At 41.8% G+C, this 20,912-nt stretch overlaps 2 protein-coding genes across 3 annotated transcripts; one reads left to right on the plus strand and one right to left on the minus strand.

The window, feature by feature from the left end:
• Positions 1-834: 834 nt before the first annotated feature.
• Positions 835-20,327, plus strand: LOC118331923 (neurotrypsin-like; the record flags this gene model as incomplete). Its single annotated transcript, XM_035667024.1, is given in 13 exon segments — positions 835-877; positions 8,091-8,333; positions 9,171-9,309; positions 9,400-9,578; positions 9,772-9,919; positions 12,307-12,485; positions 12,857-12,998; positions 13,418-13,638; positions 14,898-15,039; positions 15,133-15,411; positions 16,246-16,368; positions 16,456-16,724; positions 17,461-20,327. Coding segments are annotated over 13 exon segments (2,682 nt in total), but the record flags the coding sequence as incomplete, so codon positions are not given.
• Positions 1,926-6,407, minus strand: LOC118331931 (E3 ubiquitin/ISG15 ligase TRIM25-like). 2 transcript variants are annotated; one of them, XM_035667043.1, is made up of 3 exons: positions 6,114-6,407; positions 3,845-5,052; positions 1,926-2,698 (listed from the first exon to the last, which is right to left on the minus strand). In XM_035667043.1, exons 2-3 carry the CDS (start codon positions 5,048-5,050, stop codon positions 2,534-2,536), a joined length of 1,371 nt encoding a protein of 456 aa, XP_035522936.1. In that variant the 5' UTR covers positions 5,051-5,052; positions 6,114-6,407; the 3' UTR covers positions 1,926-2,533. The 2 variants fall into 2 exon arrangements, with proteins under 2 accessions (XP_035522936.1, XP_035522929.1); XM_035667036.1 differs by having other exon boundaries at positions 2,555-5,052; positions 6,114-6,403.
• Positions 20,328-20,912: the final 585 nt, after the last annotated feature.

Consider the following 20,912-nt stretch of genomic DNA (forward strand, 5'->3'; position numbering starts at 1 on the left):
GTTAACGCGTTAAACGGCAGCCAGCATACAAGTGAGCACGGGACCTGACATGCATAATATTCACAACTCAGATTAATTTAATTGAAAACCATGTTGATCTCTTTTAAACCGGTGGACCCTTGATGAACTGAAGGCATATAGTAAGCATAACCTGAGGAAAAGACACACCGAGGTTATTTTTCTGTCTCTCTTTTTTACCAATTTTAACCAGTAAATCCAGAATGAATCTGAACGTTATAACTTTGGGTGTTGATAGTTTTCCGGAAATATATTTAAACGATTATATGGGACGGATCTTCACGATGTGCAGCATGACATCATCGCACCCACTGACAGAAGTGTAAACATTAATATCTGTGTAGGAGATCGAAGCGACTTTAAACCCACTTAAGCGGCCGACCCGGGGGGTTTTAAGAGGTTTTATACATCGAGATAATTTCTATAAATTACAGACCAGGCCCCTATTGGAGACCTGCGTTTATTTGTCAAAACGTGTAGCCACACCAGGCTTTTAAACAAGACCTTGACTATTAGGGACCCTGCTTTTATTGGAGGTTTTACGGTATACATTTATTTGTGCTGATCTGAAATTACTTCATGGTGGCGCTTTAATCATTTGTTCCTGGTCCCAATGTCTAATTTTCCACCAAATTTCAGTAAAAATCTGAGATATTCTGCTCATTAACAGAAGAGGAACAGACAACATAACCTCATAACCTTGGCAATCTGTCTTGTTAGTCTGCTGTTGTATCAATAATAATGTGTTTTTTGCCTCATATAATGGGCAGAATGCTGAGATTATTGACTGAAATTCTTCTCTCTTCCCGTCTGCAGGTGGTAGCGGAGGACAGTTACTTAAACGAGGTGCAGAACTCAGGTAAGTGGGAGGCGAAACTCCTGCCTGTACGCTTGGTTATAAATGAAGCTTCACTCCATCCTGCCTCTCCTCCTCCTACACCATCTCTTCCCTTCTGCTCTCTCTGTGTTTTTCCCTCCAGTTTAACCCACATTCTGACTCAGACACCTATGAAACCCTCTCTGTTGACGCCTCGTCTTTATTTTATCCGGCCCTGCTCCAACACTCAGTCTTACCTCTCTTCCCTCCGGCCTTGCACCCCTCTGCATTTCATTTCCCCCTCTTTTCTCCACTTCCCCGGGAGGAGGAGTGGAGGCCATGATGGGGGGTGGGGCGAGGAACTCCTCCTTCTCAGGCTCATTTCCAGTGCTGAAATATCTGTGCTTTTACAATGGAACACACATTGACAGACCAGTGAAAATTACACGCACTTTTACAATCTCATCCATCTGCAAAACCAGCTAGACCATTTGGAAACCACATCAGAGCTCTCTAAATCTGATTAGCACTTGGATAACAAGTTGAATTTTACAACAAGATGCTTGTCTGTTGCAGCGTTTTCCTCCAGCTCTCCTTTGTTGGCCACATTGTATAAAAACCCGGTTAAATTGTACAAAAGTGAAAGGAAATGTTCCCCAATTCCATATTTATTATAATGTGTGTGTTTTGTGCAGAAGATGCTGCACACCCACCCCCCATACAGCAAGCCTCTGAGTGTGAACCGTATCAAATACTCATTGTGGCTGGGAAATGGATTACTGGAGCAGGGAGACTGAGTGTTCCCATGGCGATGGGCAGAGTACTGTTGTCGTGGCAATGAGGAGGGTGTTAGCGGCGAGTGTTGTGTGTGTGTGTGTGTGTGTGTGTCTGAACGCTGCGGGTGTTGAGATGAATAAAAGAACTTGAATGAGACATCCAGGACGAAGGAGGAGGGAGGAAGTGAAATTCAAAAGTGGTGAAAAAAGGGAAATTTGAAGATGAAATGTTCATTTTAAGCTTTCGCTGGTGATGGGAAGAGAAACCTGCCAGAGATACACCATGAAAATATTGCCCACTTCAGTTACGTAATGCTTTTTCACTTTATTAAAATTTAATCAAGCTGGCTATAAAAGTTTTATCACAATTACAGAGCATATACATCTTAAAAAACATATTTTTATTTATTCGTTTAGATAAACATGTGAAACACAAATATAACTGCAGTGACAAGACATGTGCATTTATGATGAAAGCAGAATTGACATAAGAACATATCACTTTTTTAAATGACATGAATATATTTGTAATTATTAGTTAATTGGGATATATATTATCAAACAGGCTGAAAGAAATTAGCTTAAAATGACTTAATGCTGAAGAAACATGAAATAAATGGATGGAAGTGAGTATACCTGGTGAATATAATTTTGGATGATCTATTTTGACAGATTTTCTTCTCGTATTCAAGACACATAGGTTTTTATTCACAGCATTCACGTCATAGTAGGAGAAACACCAGGTGATACTAATAACAGTGACAATGGTTTAGTCCCAGTTAGTCGCGATAGTGAACCAGTATGAACAATATCAGGACCCTGAAACTCAAGCAGCTTAATGGAATTCAGCCATTATTAATTTTATTACGTAGACGTGCTTTTACTGCAGAGACACAGACAGCTGTCTTTTGTGAGCCCGCTCTCAAGCTCCAGACTCAACAGCATGTACGTCATCATCATAACTCATGAATGCAGGGAGCTGTCTGACGAATGGAAGGGCACTTTGTGAGATCACATTACCTGGATGGAAGAAGTGTGAGGCTGATATTTCATTTGTGACAGATCTGGATGTGGAAGTCATGTTGTCCTGTAATAGGGCAACAACAGAGCTGGTTAAAGGACAACTGGTTGATTAATCGATAGCTATAAAATTATTCAGGAACTACTTTGATGTTTTAATGCTTTTCTTTGATTTCCATGATGCACTTAATATGCTCTCAGCTCTGGGATTTTTATATTTTATAGACAAAACGATTATTATTCGATGCAGCCCCACATGTTTTTTATTTTTATACTTCAAAGGAAAATCTCTTTGCAATGGGGAATTACACTGATAACGCCATTTTAACCTTGCACGCTTAGCAGTGTGGGTTATTCCCTTGAGCAAAGTCACAGAAAGTCTGCGTGAAGGGTTGAAAAAGTCATACAGAGAAGTCCTCTAACGCAACTGTCTTGTGGAACATCATTGCCAAAACAACACCTAATTGCAGAATGTGTTTGTATGTGCTGGGTTCACCTTTACACAGGTGTGTGGACTTAGACTACTTACTCATTAGTGAAGAGTGCAGATGCATGTTGGTGTATTTTGATAATGTATAAGCTGAGTTAATATAAGACCTTTGGTGCTCTGGAAATTGACACTGTCTAAAATATAAATAATTAATCAAACAAATAAAATCTTTGCCTTATAAAAAAAGTGTTGATCACTTGCATAGTAATCAACCCACAAAGGCTCTGAAGCCTCTGTTCACTCTGTACGACTTGCAGGAACAATTATCATCGGCTCCAAGTTTGAACCATATTCATTATCACAAGGATTAAAGTACGGGTACAGTTCTTCAGCAAACAGACACTCTGTGAATGAGTAAATAAGTGTTGCCGTCTGTACGTCACAGAAAGAGATTTGCCCTCCGTCATAATCCACAAACACGCCGACCCTCTCCACCTTACCCAAGTGTACTGGCACGTTTGGTGAACAGAAGGTCTCAAACTTATCAACTAGGAACCAGATGGCCCAGAGTCCACTGTGAGGGCTCCGTGAAAGCGCCCCTATCCTCTGGACCGACGCAGCGGCCACACCCAGACACCATTCTGACTTTTTACCCACGAACACCTCGAAGTAAAACTTATGTGACGAGAAGCCCCTCTGCCCCAGAACCGCAAGATGTTCCATAAACATGTTCGGGTTGAAGTTCTGGTTCCCCCACAAACCAGAACCCATGCTGTACCTCACCTGTTTCCGATCAGTGGATATAATGAGCAGAGGGTGAGCTGTGTCAGGATCAAGCAGAACGTCCTCTTCGTATTGCTGCATGTATCTCAGCGCCGCATTGTCTGACACGTCTGTGCCGTTAGAGAATTGTTGGATTTCTGTGTTCATTTTATTTAGCAGAATTCGCAGCTGAGACACCGATTTGCTTAAAGATCTCCGTATGTGATGAACCTCCACGTGTCTGGTAAAACTGAATGTGGACAGGTCCATTGTGTGCGGTAGGAGGGATTGTTCTGGGAAGTTCTTGAGAAAAGAAAGCTGGTCTTTAGTCTGTTTTAACTCCTTCAGCTTCATTGTTGTCCTCTGCAGCTCAGTGATCTCTCGTTCCATACTGCCAATAAACCCACCTGCTTGTTCTTCTGCAGTTTTTTGCTTCTCCTCCATCACCTTTACGAGCTCCCTCTGGCTTCTCTGAATCTCAGAGACCAGCGCCGTCAAGTCCTGCTCGCTGTTTGCCATCACATCTATGGTGTCCGTCTTGCTTTGTTTTACTGACTCCTTCATGGCTCGGACTTTCTGCAGCCTTTCCTGGATCATCTGCTGCACTTTGGCCTCCGTGTCCCCCAGCAGAACCTTCATCTCTGCGTACGCCCGCTGCATATGAACCACGTCATGGTTCGCGTGGCGCAAGCTGGCGCAGACCTCACACAGCAGAACTTTGTCGCTTCTACAGTAGAATATCAGGAGTCTCATATGTTCCTTGCAGGTCTTCTCCTCCAGGCTCGTCAAGGGTTCAACCAGCGTGTGTCTCTTCAGTCCGGCAGCCCTGTGATGAGGCTCTAGATGAACGTTGCAGTAAGAAGTGAGACATTCCAGACAGGTTTTGACAGCCTCTTCCTGGGTGTCAGTACAAATATCACACAGCACTGCACCGCCACAGCCAGCCTGCTGTTGGTCTGGGCTCCAGATGTGAGCCTCTGTCACTTGAAGTGACATGAACTGCGATGCGAGCTCTGAAATGAAAGTGTTGACCTTGAGATCTGGTCTCCTTTCAAAAGCTGCCTTACAGACGGGACACTGGCAGACCAGTGCGTTGGTCCAGTAGGTCGTGATACAGGACATGCAGAAGTTGTGTCCACATGGAGTGGAAACTGGCCGATTGAACACATCCAGGCAGATGGGACAAAGAAACTGCTCCTCCGATAAGAGACTGCTGCTGGAGGCCATTTCTGTAAAACAGTTAAATTAGTGCAAAATATTAACACATTAACACTTCACAGAGCTGAGATTCAGAGTTCACTCTTGACCACAAGGTCCATTTAGTAGCTGTTGGGAGCTTTTGATCCCCTCACATGATCCAAATCAGCAGAGTTTGCTCAGTTTTCATGGAATTGAACAATTAGTTGATTAATTGTTAATCATTATCAATCAACAGAAAATTAATCTGCAACTATTGAGTATTGAAAATTTAGTAATCGGCTTAAAAAAACACTTTCTCTTTTGTGAATATCTGATAAATTAAATATGTTTGGCTGAATATGAAACAAAAAAACTATTTGAAGATGTCAGCATGGGCTTTGGGAAACTGTTTATCTCTATTTGTTTTATATTTTATGGCCCAAATGACCGTTGCAACCCTTCAACTATTGCATTTCCTTTCTCAAACATTTGCAAAAACTACATCCATGTTACGAGCTTGCATCATGTTCTTTTATGCAATTATGGGCGCATTGCTACTTATTACTAAATTACCTCTAAATCTATGTGTAAGCCCCCAGGATCAGGATGATATTTGGGATAAAAAGAAAGAGCACACAGGGTTAGAAGCTGGACAATGTATTTTTAAGTTCACTTTGTCTTTATAAGTTACTTTATAAGTTCAAAGTCCATTGTTTAACTTGTAAACATCAGTTGGAATAAAATACCCACAATATCAGGCCTGATCTTCACGGAGACAGCGTGAAAGCTCCTCCATAAATGTGCTTGTGGTTTTGTCAGCTGCTGCTTTCAGGGTCAAGAATTCATTGCAGTCAAGGAAAAAAAAAAAAAGCATATCTGAACATTTCCATGAGAATATCAGCTGATGAAGATCATGTGATGTGAAAGCTTATTAAAAAGGACCCTGTGGGTATATTATTTTATACTGAACTACGACAAAGCATTTAGTTTTTAATGGAAAGAAAGCATCAACACAAACAGCAGAAAGTGGGAAGCAACTACACTTTCTGCACACAACATAGATTTAAATTATGTGCTAGAATGAAAGTCTGGATCCTTATTGACAACTTACCTCTGTTGTTAGTCTGTAAAGGATAAAGAATGAGGACAAGAGATCACGGTGGTTTCCCAGGAATGAAATCTACTTTCAGTTTCTTCCTGTGTCATGTTTCTTAAAGGGACAGGCACGCCTTTATGTATGAAGGCTTTTTCAGGCTTGGGTCCTGGAGAGGGTTGCTTTTGGGTCCAGTGTCTGAGTGTGTTCTGTATTATTTATTGTTTGAGGATAGATTTCTGCTTCAGTTCAGTACATTTTTGCTTGATTGATTTCCTCTTTCACTGCCTCCCTCTTTGGCTCTTCCTCTTATCTCCCTCCAAATTGGACCGGACAGTGAGTCTCTTTCTGTGTGTTTGTGTGTGTGTGTGTGTGTGTGTGTGTGTGTGTGTTCCTGCGTCTGGCTGTAGTGTAGTGTGTGTTTCTGTTCTGTCACTATTGCAGCAAATCTGTGAGTGTGTGTGTGTGTGTTGGTGTGCAAGGTGGGCACAAGTGTTGCACTGCGTAGATAATGTTGCAGGATGGCCAAGCTGTGTGTGTCGAAGAGATAAGACCGTTGGCGGTTACTGAAGCACCTCCGCCATTAATCATAGTTTAGTAGCCACTCGGCCTGCAGAGAAAGAAATCCTTAGCAGGAAAGTACCACAACACCACGACGGAAAATACTCCAGTACAAGTAAAACATTAACATTAACTGCTGTTGTTTTCTCAGGTTTCAGGAGGGATATTTTTAACACTTGTAGATCAGTTGACAAAGAAAAGGAAGGAAACAAGAAAGAATAGAAGAATAATAGAAAATAAAGAAATAATATAAAGAAATAGACGAATCATATTTTTAAAATAATTTATTATTATATTATGATAGAAAAACATAGTTGCCCCCCCCCCCCAAAAAAAACCAAGAATGATGAAGTAACATTTCATAAAAAAAGTTGAGTTTTAATTAATTCACATATTTGGTAAGTAAAATATCTCATTTCACATCTGAAAACGGCAACTCATGGTTTGTCATGTACACTTCCCAAATGTATGTATTTCAAAAGATTCGATGTACATAACAGAAATGTCCTATAAACAAGGATACACAGGTTTCCTGTCAAATCTGTCTCTTTCTATAAGTCAAAACTAAACTAAACATACTAAAACATATTTAAAAGCCACTTAAATGCAGTTAATTTGTACCTCTGGGTGCATTATGTCTGGCAGGGGTTGCATGTAGTATGTCTTAGCTTTCCAGTCTTTACCAATTTCTGCAATTCCAACACTGTTTAGGGACCCCAGTATGCAGAAATAATAAAATACAACATGTAAATACAACAAGAAAGTGGGCATGTCTGCAAAGACAAGGCTCGTGGGTACCCATAGAAACATACTGCCATGACAGTTTTTAACATCCCCAAAATTGAGCCTAGGTCACCAGTATCTTCAGTCTAGCTGAACATCCGTTTTTTATTAGTACAGCTCTGCTCGTTAAGTTCTGCAATATAACTCCTTTTCATTAATGTGTGATGTAAGTTTTTACTAGGCCACAGGATGTAACCTGCTCTATATTTTGTGGCCTAATTTTGCTACACTTTGAAGTCAGCAGTTTCCCCTCTCAGCCTGTCTAAGCTTCACTCACATATTCCTCCTTTCTCAGAGGAGATTACCGGAAGTGTCCGATCACCACCGTGTTAAGTGATGGCAGTTTAAGGTTATGGAAATTTCCCCAATTCAACATGGATCAGTGGGGGTAAATGCATTAGGCGAGATCCTGCTGTGGCTGCATATAAGAATCATCCATGTAAGCTTTTATGTTCAGATAAAATACAGACATGGGGATAATGGGACTAAGAGCAATTCCAGTCGTCTTTCCTCTCACTTCTCCCAAACTTTCCCCTTTTATTCACATTGTCCTCTCTGACCCAAATCCTCCTCCTTTCATCCAAAACATCTTATTCTCCCATTTTCCTCAACATTTACTATGCCCTCCCTTCCCTCCCTCTTTTTGTGCAGTGCCTCTGTCCTGCTCTGAGGGATTCACAGAGTTGGGATACTACAACGGCACCGTGTCTCAGACGGACTCTGGCGCCCCCTGTCTGAAGTGGACCGAGTTTCCAGACTATGTGATGCAGTATCCGGGCCGAGGGCTGGGCGACCACAGCTACTGCAGGAATCCTGACCGAGAGTCCAACCCCTGGTGCTTCTTCAGACAAAACTCTGGAGCCATCGGATGGGCTTACTGCGACTGCCACCAGGGTACGACCACCTGGATGTGACTGATCCAGGACCATTTACATTACACTTTGTTTTTATAGCACTTCTTTAAAACAAAGCTACAAAGTGCTGTATGATTACAGATAAATAACAAAATGAATTATTGAAGCAGTAAAAAACAGAAGAAAATGCAGAAACTAGTTAAAAAAACAAACCAAATAACTTTCTATCATCCATTCATCGGGGAAATTAGCAGTATAACACAGGAAGTAACGTTATTATCAATTCATTTATTTGATTAATCTTTCAGTCCAACAATTAATCTGAGAGTTTGGGAGATGAATAAATGAACAAAAAATACATTTTTAGTTTATTTTGGTCTAGTTTCGTCTAATCTCTCCACTTTTCTTGTGAGATGCTGTATAGTTTCACTCTCTTTAAAACAAAAACAAATGAAACACTATATAGAAAAGGAAACCAGTCAAATATATAAAAGATATGCAAATCAAAATGGAGGGAGTGACGCTGCTTTTTCAAGGACTCACAGGCCAAAACTTTTCAGTTTTCAGGGTGACTTTAAATTGATCTAAAGCCCTATAATATTCAATTTACAATTTATAACAGGGAATGTTTATAATTTATGCTTCACAAATGACGAACACTGGATCAAATTGACCATGAAGACTATGTGTAATGTGAAAGGGGCTATTCATACAGAGTGCTTTAGTGTTTTTTGGATCATTATTTTTGGTTTTCTGGTCCACAAACTCTGATAATCAACCTCGTTTCCAGTAAAATGCCCTAAAAACCGACTCTACTCTACCTGCTGAGGTTGTTACGCTTGTTATGTCCTCATCTTGTCTCGCTGCGGCTTTTCAGGCGCAGCGCGTCTGGTCGGCAGCTCGTCCTCTGGCAGTGGGCGGGTTGAGGTCTACCTGAACGGCCAGTGGGGGGCGGTGTGTGACTCCCACTGGTCAGACAGAGATGCCAGTGTGATCTGCAGGCAGTTGGGCCTCGGGTAAGAGAGAAATCCCAAAACACGAGTTTATTATAAAGTGTTGATGTTTCACAGCTTGTTCTCATTGGGGGATTTATTTCACTTTAACAGCGACATTGGCACGGCCTTGCAGCACTCCCAGTTCGGTTCGGGCTCCGGCCTCTTCCACTACGAGCGCCTGGGTTGCCGTGGCGACGAGAACAGCCTGAGTAGCTGCCGGAGCAGGACGTTCGTCACTGGTGACTGTAGCCATGGAAACGAGGCAGCAGTGGTGTGTACGCCGCCAGAAGGTCAGTGTGACTTCCACAGTGTCAAGGCAACCAGACCTGAATATCCCCCCCCACACACACCTGAGAGACACAGAGAGTTATTTTTATTTTTACTTAACTACCTCCTTAACTACAGTTATGCTCATAATGAAAAATGAAGACAGGTAGACAGGAGGGATGCTGTCTGACCTTATATTTCTACATCCTCTCTCAGGCAGTGGCCCTCCGCTGCGATTAGTCGGAGGCGAGGAGGACTTTGAAGGTCGTGTGGAGGTGTTTCACGCGGGAAGGTGGGGCTCCGTCTGTGACGACCAGTGGGACGACAGAGATGCTGAGGTTGTGTGCAGACAACTGGGATTCGGGTACGTACATCAGGGGACTTTCACACCTTCGTACCAAGTTAACATGTGTGGTACCAAACCTATCCTACCCTAGTAGCCTTTAACTACACATTAAATCACACTTGTGGAGGGTACTCGACATTCAGGGACCAGGGTGGCATCGTTCTGTGTTTTTCCTATTGTTATTAAATCCCATTAAAGACCAAAGCCAACCATCTGCTTTCTACCTCTTCTATAGCCCATTGGTTCTTGCTGGAGACACAAATACATGGCTTAATTTTTTAAAAAAATTTCAGAAATTTCCTTACACAGCTGGACACTGTAGTTTTTAGCAAATGTCCCTCAAACAGGAGTGAACAGTGCATTTGTTTGGGGACTATTTTCAGACATGGATTAATACACATTTGGTGCTTTAGTGAGTATTTAGGGCAGTAGGACAGTAACGACAGTGCCCAGGTTCATTGTGATGAGGAAACGTGTCCCCTAGTGCAACAGTGTGGCTTATTTATGTGTTTTTAATAGTTAACAACTGAGCTCTAATGGCACAGAGGAATAGACCACACAGATAATACTTAGTTTAGTTTTGTGGGATTTGTTGGCGATGACAAAGGGCAGAACATCACCAGCCTTATCTTTCAGTGAGGGGGCATAGATATATGTGTAAAACTATGTCACCATGGATACAGATAGATGCCTTGCTCGCTCAGTTGGTGTATTATATTATATAATAAATTAAAATGAGCATGTTGTGCAGATGGTTGCTAACTGACGCCTGCATTTACTTTAAGAAAATATGATTTTTTATTAAAGTTTTATAACTGGCTCAAAAAACAAAGAAAACTGGGGGAGGGAAAGTCCTTTGTTTAGGTAATGTTTAAATCTGTGCAAGCGTTCCCTCCTTGTATCGTTTGCAAAGGAGGAGTAACATCCCTGACAGCTTTGAGTGTCAAATAGATGCAGTCGTAGCCGCGAAGAGAAAGAAGCTCCTTCCATGTTCAACACGAGGTTGCATTTCATCTCCTCAAACACTGTGGGACAGCTCACCATCTGTGTTTGTGCCTCTAAATAATGGATGACACCGATGCACAGGTTCTCTCACAGCTGCACAGAGGCGCTGATGTGTTTTGACACTTAAAGACAAAATGATATGAAAATGATTTGTTTCCATCTGGATAGTTTATTTTTGGTATTTGTGTACGATTTTGCTGACTAACATTCAAACCTAGCCCTACTACGATGTTGTTCTAGTAGTTACTATGAGAGTTAACAGTTAAATGTGGTTTTACATGTTGGGCGAGGGTTAGACAGTCACCCCAAATTGCCCAAATACCAAAAGAAAAACTTAAAAATTAACACAAAATAAGAACTATTTTTTCTTTTACACAACATTTTAAAATTTTTTAATACTTTGAATTACAAATTCTGCAACTTCTCAACTTTCTATGTTGATTCTACTTCCATACTATAATAATTTAGCTTATTATTCCATTTAAAAAGCTCCATATTTATAATAATAATAATAATAATATGGGAGTGTTGGCAGAAGCTTGTGGTCACTACCGTTCTCCTGAGTCATTCTATATTCTCTGAGCTTCACTATGCTTTTATTTTTAGCTTAAATATGTCGTCCAGCTGTACACAGGAGCAGAAATGCACGGACCCACAAAAACACATAAAAGTGCTTTTTGTAGCATCAATAAATAATCACTGCATGAATGCAACAACATCCTTGTAGAAGCTATACATTATTCATTTGGATGATTTGATTTATTTTGAATATTTGCCTTATTTCTTTTGCCATTTCTTCGTTTTGTTTAGTAAGAATTGGGCAGCACTAACGTAGGTACTCCAGGTTTATACCCTGCAGATATGCTAACAGCCTGGCTCCGTGGATGGTAATGTGGGTCTATCCAACACTTCGGTCCAGACTGAAATATCTCAACATCTGTTCAATCTATTGCTATGAAATTTTCTATGAACAATCATGATTCCTAGATGATGAGTCCTGAAGACTTTGGTGGTCCTCTGACTTTTTGTCTAGCACCACCATGTGGTTTTTAGTGAAATATCTTGACAACTGTTAGATGGATTGCCATGAAATTTCATGCAGTTTTTCATGTCCCCCTCAAGTTTCTATCTAACACCATCATGAAGCTTGGGTTGTGCTTGTCCAGCACTTCAGTTTGTGACCAAATACTTGAAAACTAATACATCAACCATCAACCTCAGCTGTACTGCATGCTAACACATTAAACTGATGGTAAACAAACAAAGAAACACTCTCTATCTTTGGCAAAGGTCTTAAACAACAGGTAAGGTGGAAAGGTAAAAAAATATATTTTTTTGGGTGGAAAGGTAAAAAAACATAATTATGTTGTCTTGTGGTGACAAATTGTGTCTGTGTTTAGGGGTGTGGCGAAGGCCTGGTCGTGGGCTCACTTCGGTCAGGGTTCAGGCCCGATCATGCTGGATGCTGTGAAATGCACAGGAAATGAGCTCTTCCTGGATCAGTGTCCCCATGGCGACTGGGAGCAGCATAACTGTGACCACATGGAGGATGCTGGGGTCTCCTGCAGCCCTTATACAGGTACATGTACAGCACACACACACACACACACACACACACTACTGTACACACTGATAGGCTTCAAGCTGCTATTTATAGCCACTGAGCATCAATAAATCATTACTGCATGAAGCTGCAACATCCTCTTTGTGACAAGGAGAAATAAGTAACATATCAATTGGCACGAAATAGCAGCTGCTGTTCATCAAACTAATCTGAGATGAATAATTAATTTCACAATTATACATAAATATTAATGTTAATGGCTAAATGTAGCATCTATAAAATGTAATCGTGCCCTATAGTCTAATAAAGGAGTTTGCGTGTCTGCTTTTAATTACATTAACGCTCCCAAAGGACTTTTTAACGACCACAATATGAAACTGTTTCAGATGGTGTGGTGCGTCTGGTTGGAGGAGACAGTCCCTGGGAGGGTCGGGTCGAGGTTTTCCACAACGGTGACTGGGGGACGGTGTGTGACGACCACTGGTCCCAGCAGCATGCAGAGGTGGTCTGCAGACAGCTGGGCTACAGGTACGGAAAAAGCTTGGAGGAATGCACCCAATGAGACGTACACTGACTGAACTCAAAGGAATCCTTTTCCATATGTTGAAAAACTATCTGAAGAGGCCATCAGATGTTTTGTAAAGATTTTATTGTCAGTTAAGACTTGGAATTTGTTTTTCATCCTTGTTTTGTTTTTGAGGCTAAATGTATTAGTTGTTTGTTTGCTTTACTGAATTTTTGAGGAAAAAAACAGTAATAAAATAATAATAAATAGATATTTTTAATATTACTAGTCACTTGCAAAAGCATATAATTAGTAAGGTTCTGTTACTCCAACTTAATGACCTTATTATTATCATTTATTATTTTACATATGTCGATAACAAAAGAAAATCTTGCAGATGTATGAACGTGTCTTTAGACTTTAACCTCTTCTCCACCTTCAGAGGTCACGCTGAGATCGTCTCAGATGGGACGTTTGGCGAAGGCGTCGGTCTGATCCTCCTGGATGACGTCCACTGTGAGGGATCTGAGACCTCCCTGCTGGACTGTCGGCACGGGATCTGGGGGCGGACTGACTGCTCCCACAGTGAGGATGTTGGCGTTCGCTGCAGGGGCCGATCTAGCCAAGAGACCAATGAAGTGCCGGTTATCGCACCTTCCACAGGTAAGAGATAAGGATGCATGTTGTTTTGAAATGGGGTACTAACAAGGCTAATTTATTGTAATTTCCTGAAACCCCTTGAATTATTTATTTTATCGTTATTCAGGATAACTGCACATCAAGCCTGGAAGCTGCAGAGTGAACCACAGTCTGATCTCTTGGCAATTGGGAGCTTACGGGCATCTCAGCAGTAGTAATGAGGCTCCTTCACTTTCCCCACCCAGCTTGATTCTGCTTGTTGGGGATCAAACAACAACCTTTAGGCACTAGTATATATAGACATAAACATGAAATCTAGATGAAAACAATATGAATTAAAACTACAAGGAGCAACAAGGCAAACAAGTTTTTGTCTCACAGTGAAGTTTTCAAAGGAAAACGATTTATTAGCATTTTTTCAGAATCCAGATTGTAGAAGAGTTGAGAGTTTGATTAATTTGCAGTTTTTAGAGATATTGTCATTTACATCAAGAGTGAGAACAACTGGTGAAGCGTCATTCACTTGCTGTACACCACACATGAAAACAAATTACCAGAGGTTGTTCCCCTGCTCTGACTGTCCTTTAAAAGCTGCCAGCTTTGATTATATGTCGTTACGCACCAAACTGAACCGGAAAGCAACTGCAGTCGGAACAAAGGAAGGAAGAAAGAAAAGCAAAAACAAACCCAACAGATCTGCACTGCGGAAGTTTGGTCACTGTGCCATCTGCAATTAATTTAGTACGGAAAGGGCAAGCTGTCGCTGCAGAGGTCTGGTCTAACACCAGCCTGTGAGCTGTTGACTTTAGTAAACTTTTGCAGAAATCTATGTATGTATGTATGTATGTATTGTTATGTATTGCTTATCTATCTATCTATCTATTCTTATCTATCTATCTATCTATCTATCTATCTACTATTATCTACTATCTAGTACGACTTCTGTTCTTCCTTTTGGTGGGCTCTGGCTATCCGTTACCTCAGGTGGTGAAAAAAACGTATGTCTGTCTAAAGCCTGTTTAAATGGCCACATGTTGACACAGAGAGGAATAAAGCGGTGTTTACTGTCTGGGCACTCTAGAGGTCCGTGTCTTCCTGTAGACAACACGCTCCAATTAGGAATGGACACATGGAGGCCTGAATAAAGAGGCACCGCGCTGCCAGGTGACATTTTAACGCCGTTCAGTGGACATATAACGTTCGCCTCTCAGTGGCTGTAGCACGCACAGACATGAATATTCAAATGAGGTGGTTGAGTGTTTCTTTTTTGTTTTTTTTGTCAGGTCCCCTGGTGCGTCTTGTGGGTGGCAGCAGCAGAAAGGAGGGTCGAGTTGAGGTGTATCTCCATGGCGACTGGGGAAGTATTTGTGACTCAGGCTGGAACGACCTAAATGCAGTCGTGGTGTGCAGACAGCTTGGACACAGGTTTGTAGTTATATGTGCGCATGAAAGAGACAGAGAGATAAACATTTATTTCTTTTAATTACACAACAAAATCGCATTTATCTCTCTCTGCAGTGGTGGAGCCGTAGCAGCTGGGGGGTTCGGTCAGGGGAAAGGGCCCATCCATCTGGACCAGGTGAGGTGCACGGGGAAGGAGGAGTTCCTGGGAGAGTGTCCCTCTCTGGGCCAGAGCATCCAGGGCTGCAGGCGCAGGGAGGATGCAGGGGTGAGGTGTGACGTCATGCCGCAGGAGTCAGTGGCACAGGTCAAACCTCAAGAGCTGAGCTGTGGGTTGAGGAAGCTGGTGGAGGAAGAGAGCAACAGGAGGAACCAAGGGGAGGACAACATGCTCAGGTAACATTTAGGACCTAATTTGATAGCACAATATGTCCAAATTGGTGAAGTGACAATGAGCCATGAATTTGGTCCAGTGTGTGACATTTAGGAGGATCTATTGGTTGAAATGGAATATAATATTCATAGGTATGTTTTCATTAGTGTATATTTAATATATTTGTTTATGTTCCCTTAGCAGTGTTACTTAGTTGCAATCTCCAATTTCACCTCTAGATGCTACTCAATCCTAAGCAACTGACCCCCTTCTCCTGTCAGTATTTATGTACCTTGTTGCTCCCTATTGAAATAATTTCTACCTGACCAAAGGTTAGTTTTGTGCTAATTTCATTAAACACAACATTATTTGGAAATACCACAGGAGCCCAATTTAAACAAAAACAGAAGTCTTAAAACTAGATTTTGAGACTATAAAACTGGTAATAATACAAAACTCCCCTTAGTTGTTATTGTACTTTAGTGTTACTCATCAAAATGCATTGTGTGTACTCTCAGGTCCATGATGGCAACCAGAAAAATGTATATACATAATATTTTGAAACCTGCATTATTGTTGAATTACTATGTTTCTTGGTGCGTTACCGCCACTGACTGTCTTCAGTGGAATAATGTGAGAAAGTCTGCAGGAGTATGTATCTCTTTGCCCGTGTCCTCGTTCTCTTGTGCACAGATCTGAAAGCATGTCCTGCTGCAGCTTCTTTCAAAATCAGCAAAATAAGAAATGATTAGCCAGCACAATCAGGGACAGTCGTAGTAGTTAATGTGGCTTAGGGGACACTCGTAAAGAGGAGAAAGAAGGAGTTTTGATTGAGATCTTTTCCCGTTCTCTCTCAGGACCACGTGGCCATGGCAGGTGTCAGTGTGGCTTCAGTCTCAAGAGGAAGATGACAGTCCTCTCTGCAGCGGCACTCTGATCAGCCCCTGCTGGGCCCTGACGTCTGCATACTGTGTCAGCAGGTAAATCCGACGCCGGAGGAATCGTCAGTGGTAACCGCCGAACACCACCAAGTATAAACCCACCTTCTCCTCTCCTCCCTCCTCCAGGTTTGGCGGCGACCCATCCAGGTACGTGGTGCGTATCGGGGCCTCAGAGCAGACTCTCACCCCGGAGGAGGTGGTGGTTCACAGGAAGTTCAAGGGTCAGAGTGGAGGTCACGATCTGGCTTTGTTGAAGCTACCCAGCACCAAGGGTCACTGTCTGACCTTTGACCCTAACACCAACGCAGCGTGCCTTCCTACAGGAGACACGGCACCAGGGGGAAATACTCCATCTTCTTGTGTAGTAATGGTTACCACTGGCTGGACAGGACCAGGTACGTGTTTTTCTCGCCAGCGTGTCGTTTTAAAACCTCAAACAATATTCAGAATGTATCTAAAAATATGTTTTATATACAACACACACATCCAGCGACCTTGTTTCCACCACTTGGCCTGTCAGGATTTTTAACATATTTATTAAGTCACACAAACCAGTGTGCGAACAACCTGTTTTCATCAGGTTTACTAATAAATATTTAGACTTAAATATTTAATCAGAAGGTTAGAATTTGACTTATTTGTAATCTGTGACTGCAGAGGTTAACTTTGGTGCATGTAGGGCTACAACTAACTAATCTGTGTCAATGTCAATACTGTCAGTAGTAAAAAAAAAAGTTCCCAGAGCCCAAGGTGACGTCTTCAGATGTCTTGTTTTGTTTGACCAACAGTCCAAATCCCAAAGATATTCAATTAACAAACCTGTACAACAGTGAAAAGCAGCAAATCTTCACATTGAGAACTAATGAATATTTAGCATTTTAACCACGGTAGCGCCACCAGTATTTGGTTTTATAACATTTTTAAAAGGATCACCATGAGTCTTGTTACACACATTCATGTTCCCCTTTAATTTAAAGAACTTTGGTGGTCTCTTGTCATGTAGCGCCATCACCAGGTCAAAATTTAAATAAAATTTCTAATCACTCTAATCAGCAACAGCTGTACTTTGTCTTAGTGCTAATTAGCAAAATTAGCTGCTCCTTTAACCATCTCATCCATCCTCTCTCCTAGACTCAGTCCTCGCATCCTGGGTCCCTCTGATGTCCTCGTGGCAATGCAAGAAGCGCTATGGCGACAGCTTCTCCAGCCACGGCACCCTGTGTGCCGGCAGTCCTCCAGACACCAGCCTCCTCCATGGCGACAGTTGTCAGGGCAACTCTGGAGGCGGGCTGGTGTGTCAGGGGGATATGGGTCGATGGGTCCTCACCGGGGTCGTCGCTGGAGGTTACGGCTGCAGCGACCCCTCCTCGCCCTCACTCTACACTCGAGTGAGCCGCTTCAGGAGCTGGATCGAAGAGGTCACCAACACACGAGTGGAGGAACCGCACACACAGACACAAGAAGATCTGACACACGTTGACAATGACCTAACACACACACACGAGGAACACGCACACACCGAGGGCAAAGATAAATACCTCCACGTGCACGACAAGCTCAAACACACACACGACCAACAACAAACGAATGAAATCGGCGATATCAAACAAACACACACTCATCACTCACACACCAATCAGCACGCTGGCACACACGCTAAAAGCACACACCACGTAGGGGATGCAAACACACAAATTCTGGTCTGATTGAGGCCGTGCCATTGGCTTACCATCTGTGCCATGTGAGTGCCTGAGGAAGGAGAGTTAAAGGAAGACGAAAGTAAACTTTAACAGTAAAAAGAAACGTGAGATGCTCCTAACTTAAGTCAGTACAAACGGTCGTCTCTGTGCTCATTTCAAATCTGAACTCAGTGTTGTGAATCCCCAAGTGTTTGCAGGTTGTAATGGTCGGATGAGTACGGCAGTGTGGGCAGGCCTTCCTGAGCTGCCAGGATGACATGAGTGTGTGGGTGATTTGTGGTGCTTTACATGTGAGCTGCAGCCCTGTTGAGAGGCAGAATGATGACCGATGGTGGGTCGGCAACATTTAGGTTGAGCCTGGCATGCTGATCGGGGCCTTTCACCGATACTGAGAATCAAAAAATCAGCATGGCATGTATTTTAAGGACAATAGCGTTAGCATTAAAACAATCGGGGGATAATTGCTGAGATGGTCACACAAGAATCTATGCTAAAATTCACCTGTTAATGTGTGTCTTCTGTGTGAGCTGTTTAATAACAAAAATCAACAAACTAACCACCAGAACATCTAGATCTAGATATCATCATCGTCCCTCTAACGGCTCTACAATTATTATAGATTAACAAACTCTTGCATCAGGCGACGCTCATCCCAAGTTAAGTTTTGATAAAAAATTGTGGGTGATGTGGCTTTTTCAAACAGGGCTTCAGGCTGTTGTCTCATACCTTTACTGGTGAAAGTGCTGTTTAGACCCGAGACTAAGCTATTTAACTTACGGACCATACCTGTGTTTTTTGTCCACTGCTGACTGTTTCAAAGTTCCTCCTCTGCTTTTTCCTGCAAGTACACACAGGGAATGCAGTCCACAAGGGCAAACAAAAACATATCACAAAATATAGAAATCTAAATAATGGACCCTTTAAAATATTATTTGCATTTATATAGTGTTTAATAAGAACAACTTCTGGGCTTTTCATTTGGTTTATTACAAACAGAACTCATGACCCTTATTATTAATTATTAACATTCAGAACGGCAGGCTTGATATGAGACAACCTTTATTAATGACCTGACTATTAATGACTCCCCAATCAGAGAGGCTTTTTTCACAACCTGGCAACCTTAAAGTTGTTATTGGCTCATAACCGAGCTATAAAATCCACAATGAAACCCACAGGATGTAGAGAGCCCAACAAAAAGCACTTACTGCATCGTGTCATGAGTGCACCGATCTTCTCAAAAGCTTTTCAGGAAGCTGTTGCTTTCCATTGATTTTCCAGTCCATCACAATTAATGTTAAATCTGCATTTATTTTTTTGTCAAAGTCACTTATATTGTTGAGAGGTACCACAGTGCATTATTCCCAGATCAATTAAAGTGCATTACCTCGCAACAATAATGGAGAAAAACGAATCTTGATGTTCACCGTGATGGATTCAACAACTCTTAAAGCCGGTTTTACGAGTCTACTAATTGATTTCTATTCCAAAGGGGGGAAACTGTGGAAACTGCCTGGAAAAATATACACAAAAACACTGAAACTCCGGTTGGTTTCATCAGCAGCTATATCACGTGTACAAAATGTGTCGTATTCGTAGTTAATAAGCTTAAACATGCAAAAACACAGGTATGGTCCTTTAAACTGTACAGGACAATTATATCCTTTCAAAGCCATTTGACTTGTCGGGTCGTAAAATATCTTTTTGTACTGATTCCAGCAGATGGCTCTAGATAGATAAATAGATGGATAGATAGCTACTACTCCTGAGTTTAGATAGTTCGTGTACTGCATTCATTCTTGACTGGATTAGGTAGCCGAAACTCTTTGAAGTTAAATGTTGTCTGTTCTGTTGTACTCTGAGCAGATGTGTGCTCCGACCAGAAGGTGGCGACGTTGCTCTATTTTCACAGGGCCGGCTCTCATTGGAAAAACATGGCCCTGATGGTTCTTTTTATACTGTTGCTATAAGTGTACGGACTTGACTTTGTGCTTTGATGTACTGTGAACCATTGTGTCGTGAAGCATCTTGTAACCTGCAACTGCTGTTTTCTCCAACATGGACCGGTCTGATGCTTGTTGTTCTAACCCTGTACATAAACTCAAGCCTATCACTACTCCTCCCTTCCCCTGACAATTGATGTTTTATCATGCAGATCCCGTAGGTTAATGTAAAAGTGTATGTCCATGGCAGGAGGGCGAGGGGAGCGGCGTAAAGTGTTTACTTTACCTGTGTTAAACCCATCCGCTGTTCCTCGGTGTAATGTGCTGAATCACTGTTGAGTATTAAAACATATACCTGGTGAAAACAAGTGGCCTCTCTTCTCTGTCTTATTCCATAATACGCTTTAATTAACTCTGTTTCCCTCCAAGGTTTGGTTTGTTATTGTTAATGCTACCAAATAAGGGCGATTATGCAATATGCAAAGGGGTATGCTGCACTTCTCTGCGGTTTGTATACACATTTGAATTCAGCATGAGGACAGTGTTGATGTCTGGAGGAGCCATTCAGAGAGATTAGTTGAACACTTGATACACAAGAATCCTTCCTGTTGTTTCTCATGCTATAGGTGAGGAATGTATTTGATCAATTAAACACATTCTTAAAGCCCTGTAGAAATCATTTGCTATCTTCCAGACTCAAAACACATACATGGGTTTTATATGGTTAGAAAATAAATAGTAAAAAGATTGCTTACAAAAGATTTATTGTAAATGAAAAGTAAATCTGCTTAGCTGCTGCTCTCAGTCACCCATGAGCCATGTTAATCTTTTCTTTTGTTTGGATGGGTTCCCCTCTGAAAGAAAGGGGATCAGAGGAAATCCTTGCTGCAATGAATTGGCTAGTTTTTATTGAAAACTGTTGCAAAAGTGATTTATAATT

The sequence above is a fragment of the Morone saxatilis genome, unplaced genomic scaffold, assembly GCF_004916995.1.
Source record: "Morone saxatilis isolate NCDOM2014 unplaced genomic scaffold, NCSU_SB_2.0 Contig1, whole genome shotgun sequence".
Taxonomy (NCBI): domain Eukaryota; kingdom Metazoa; phylum Chordata; class Actinopteri; family Moronidae; genus Morone; species Morone saxatilis.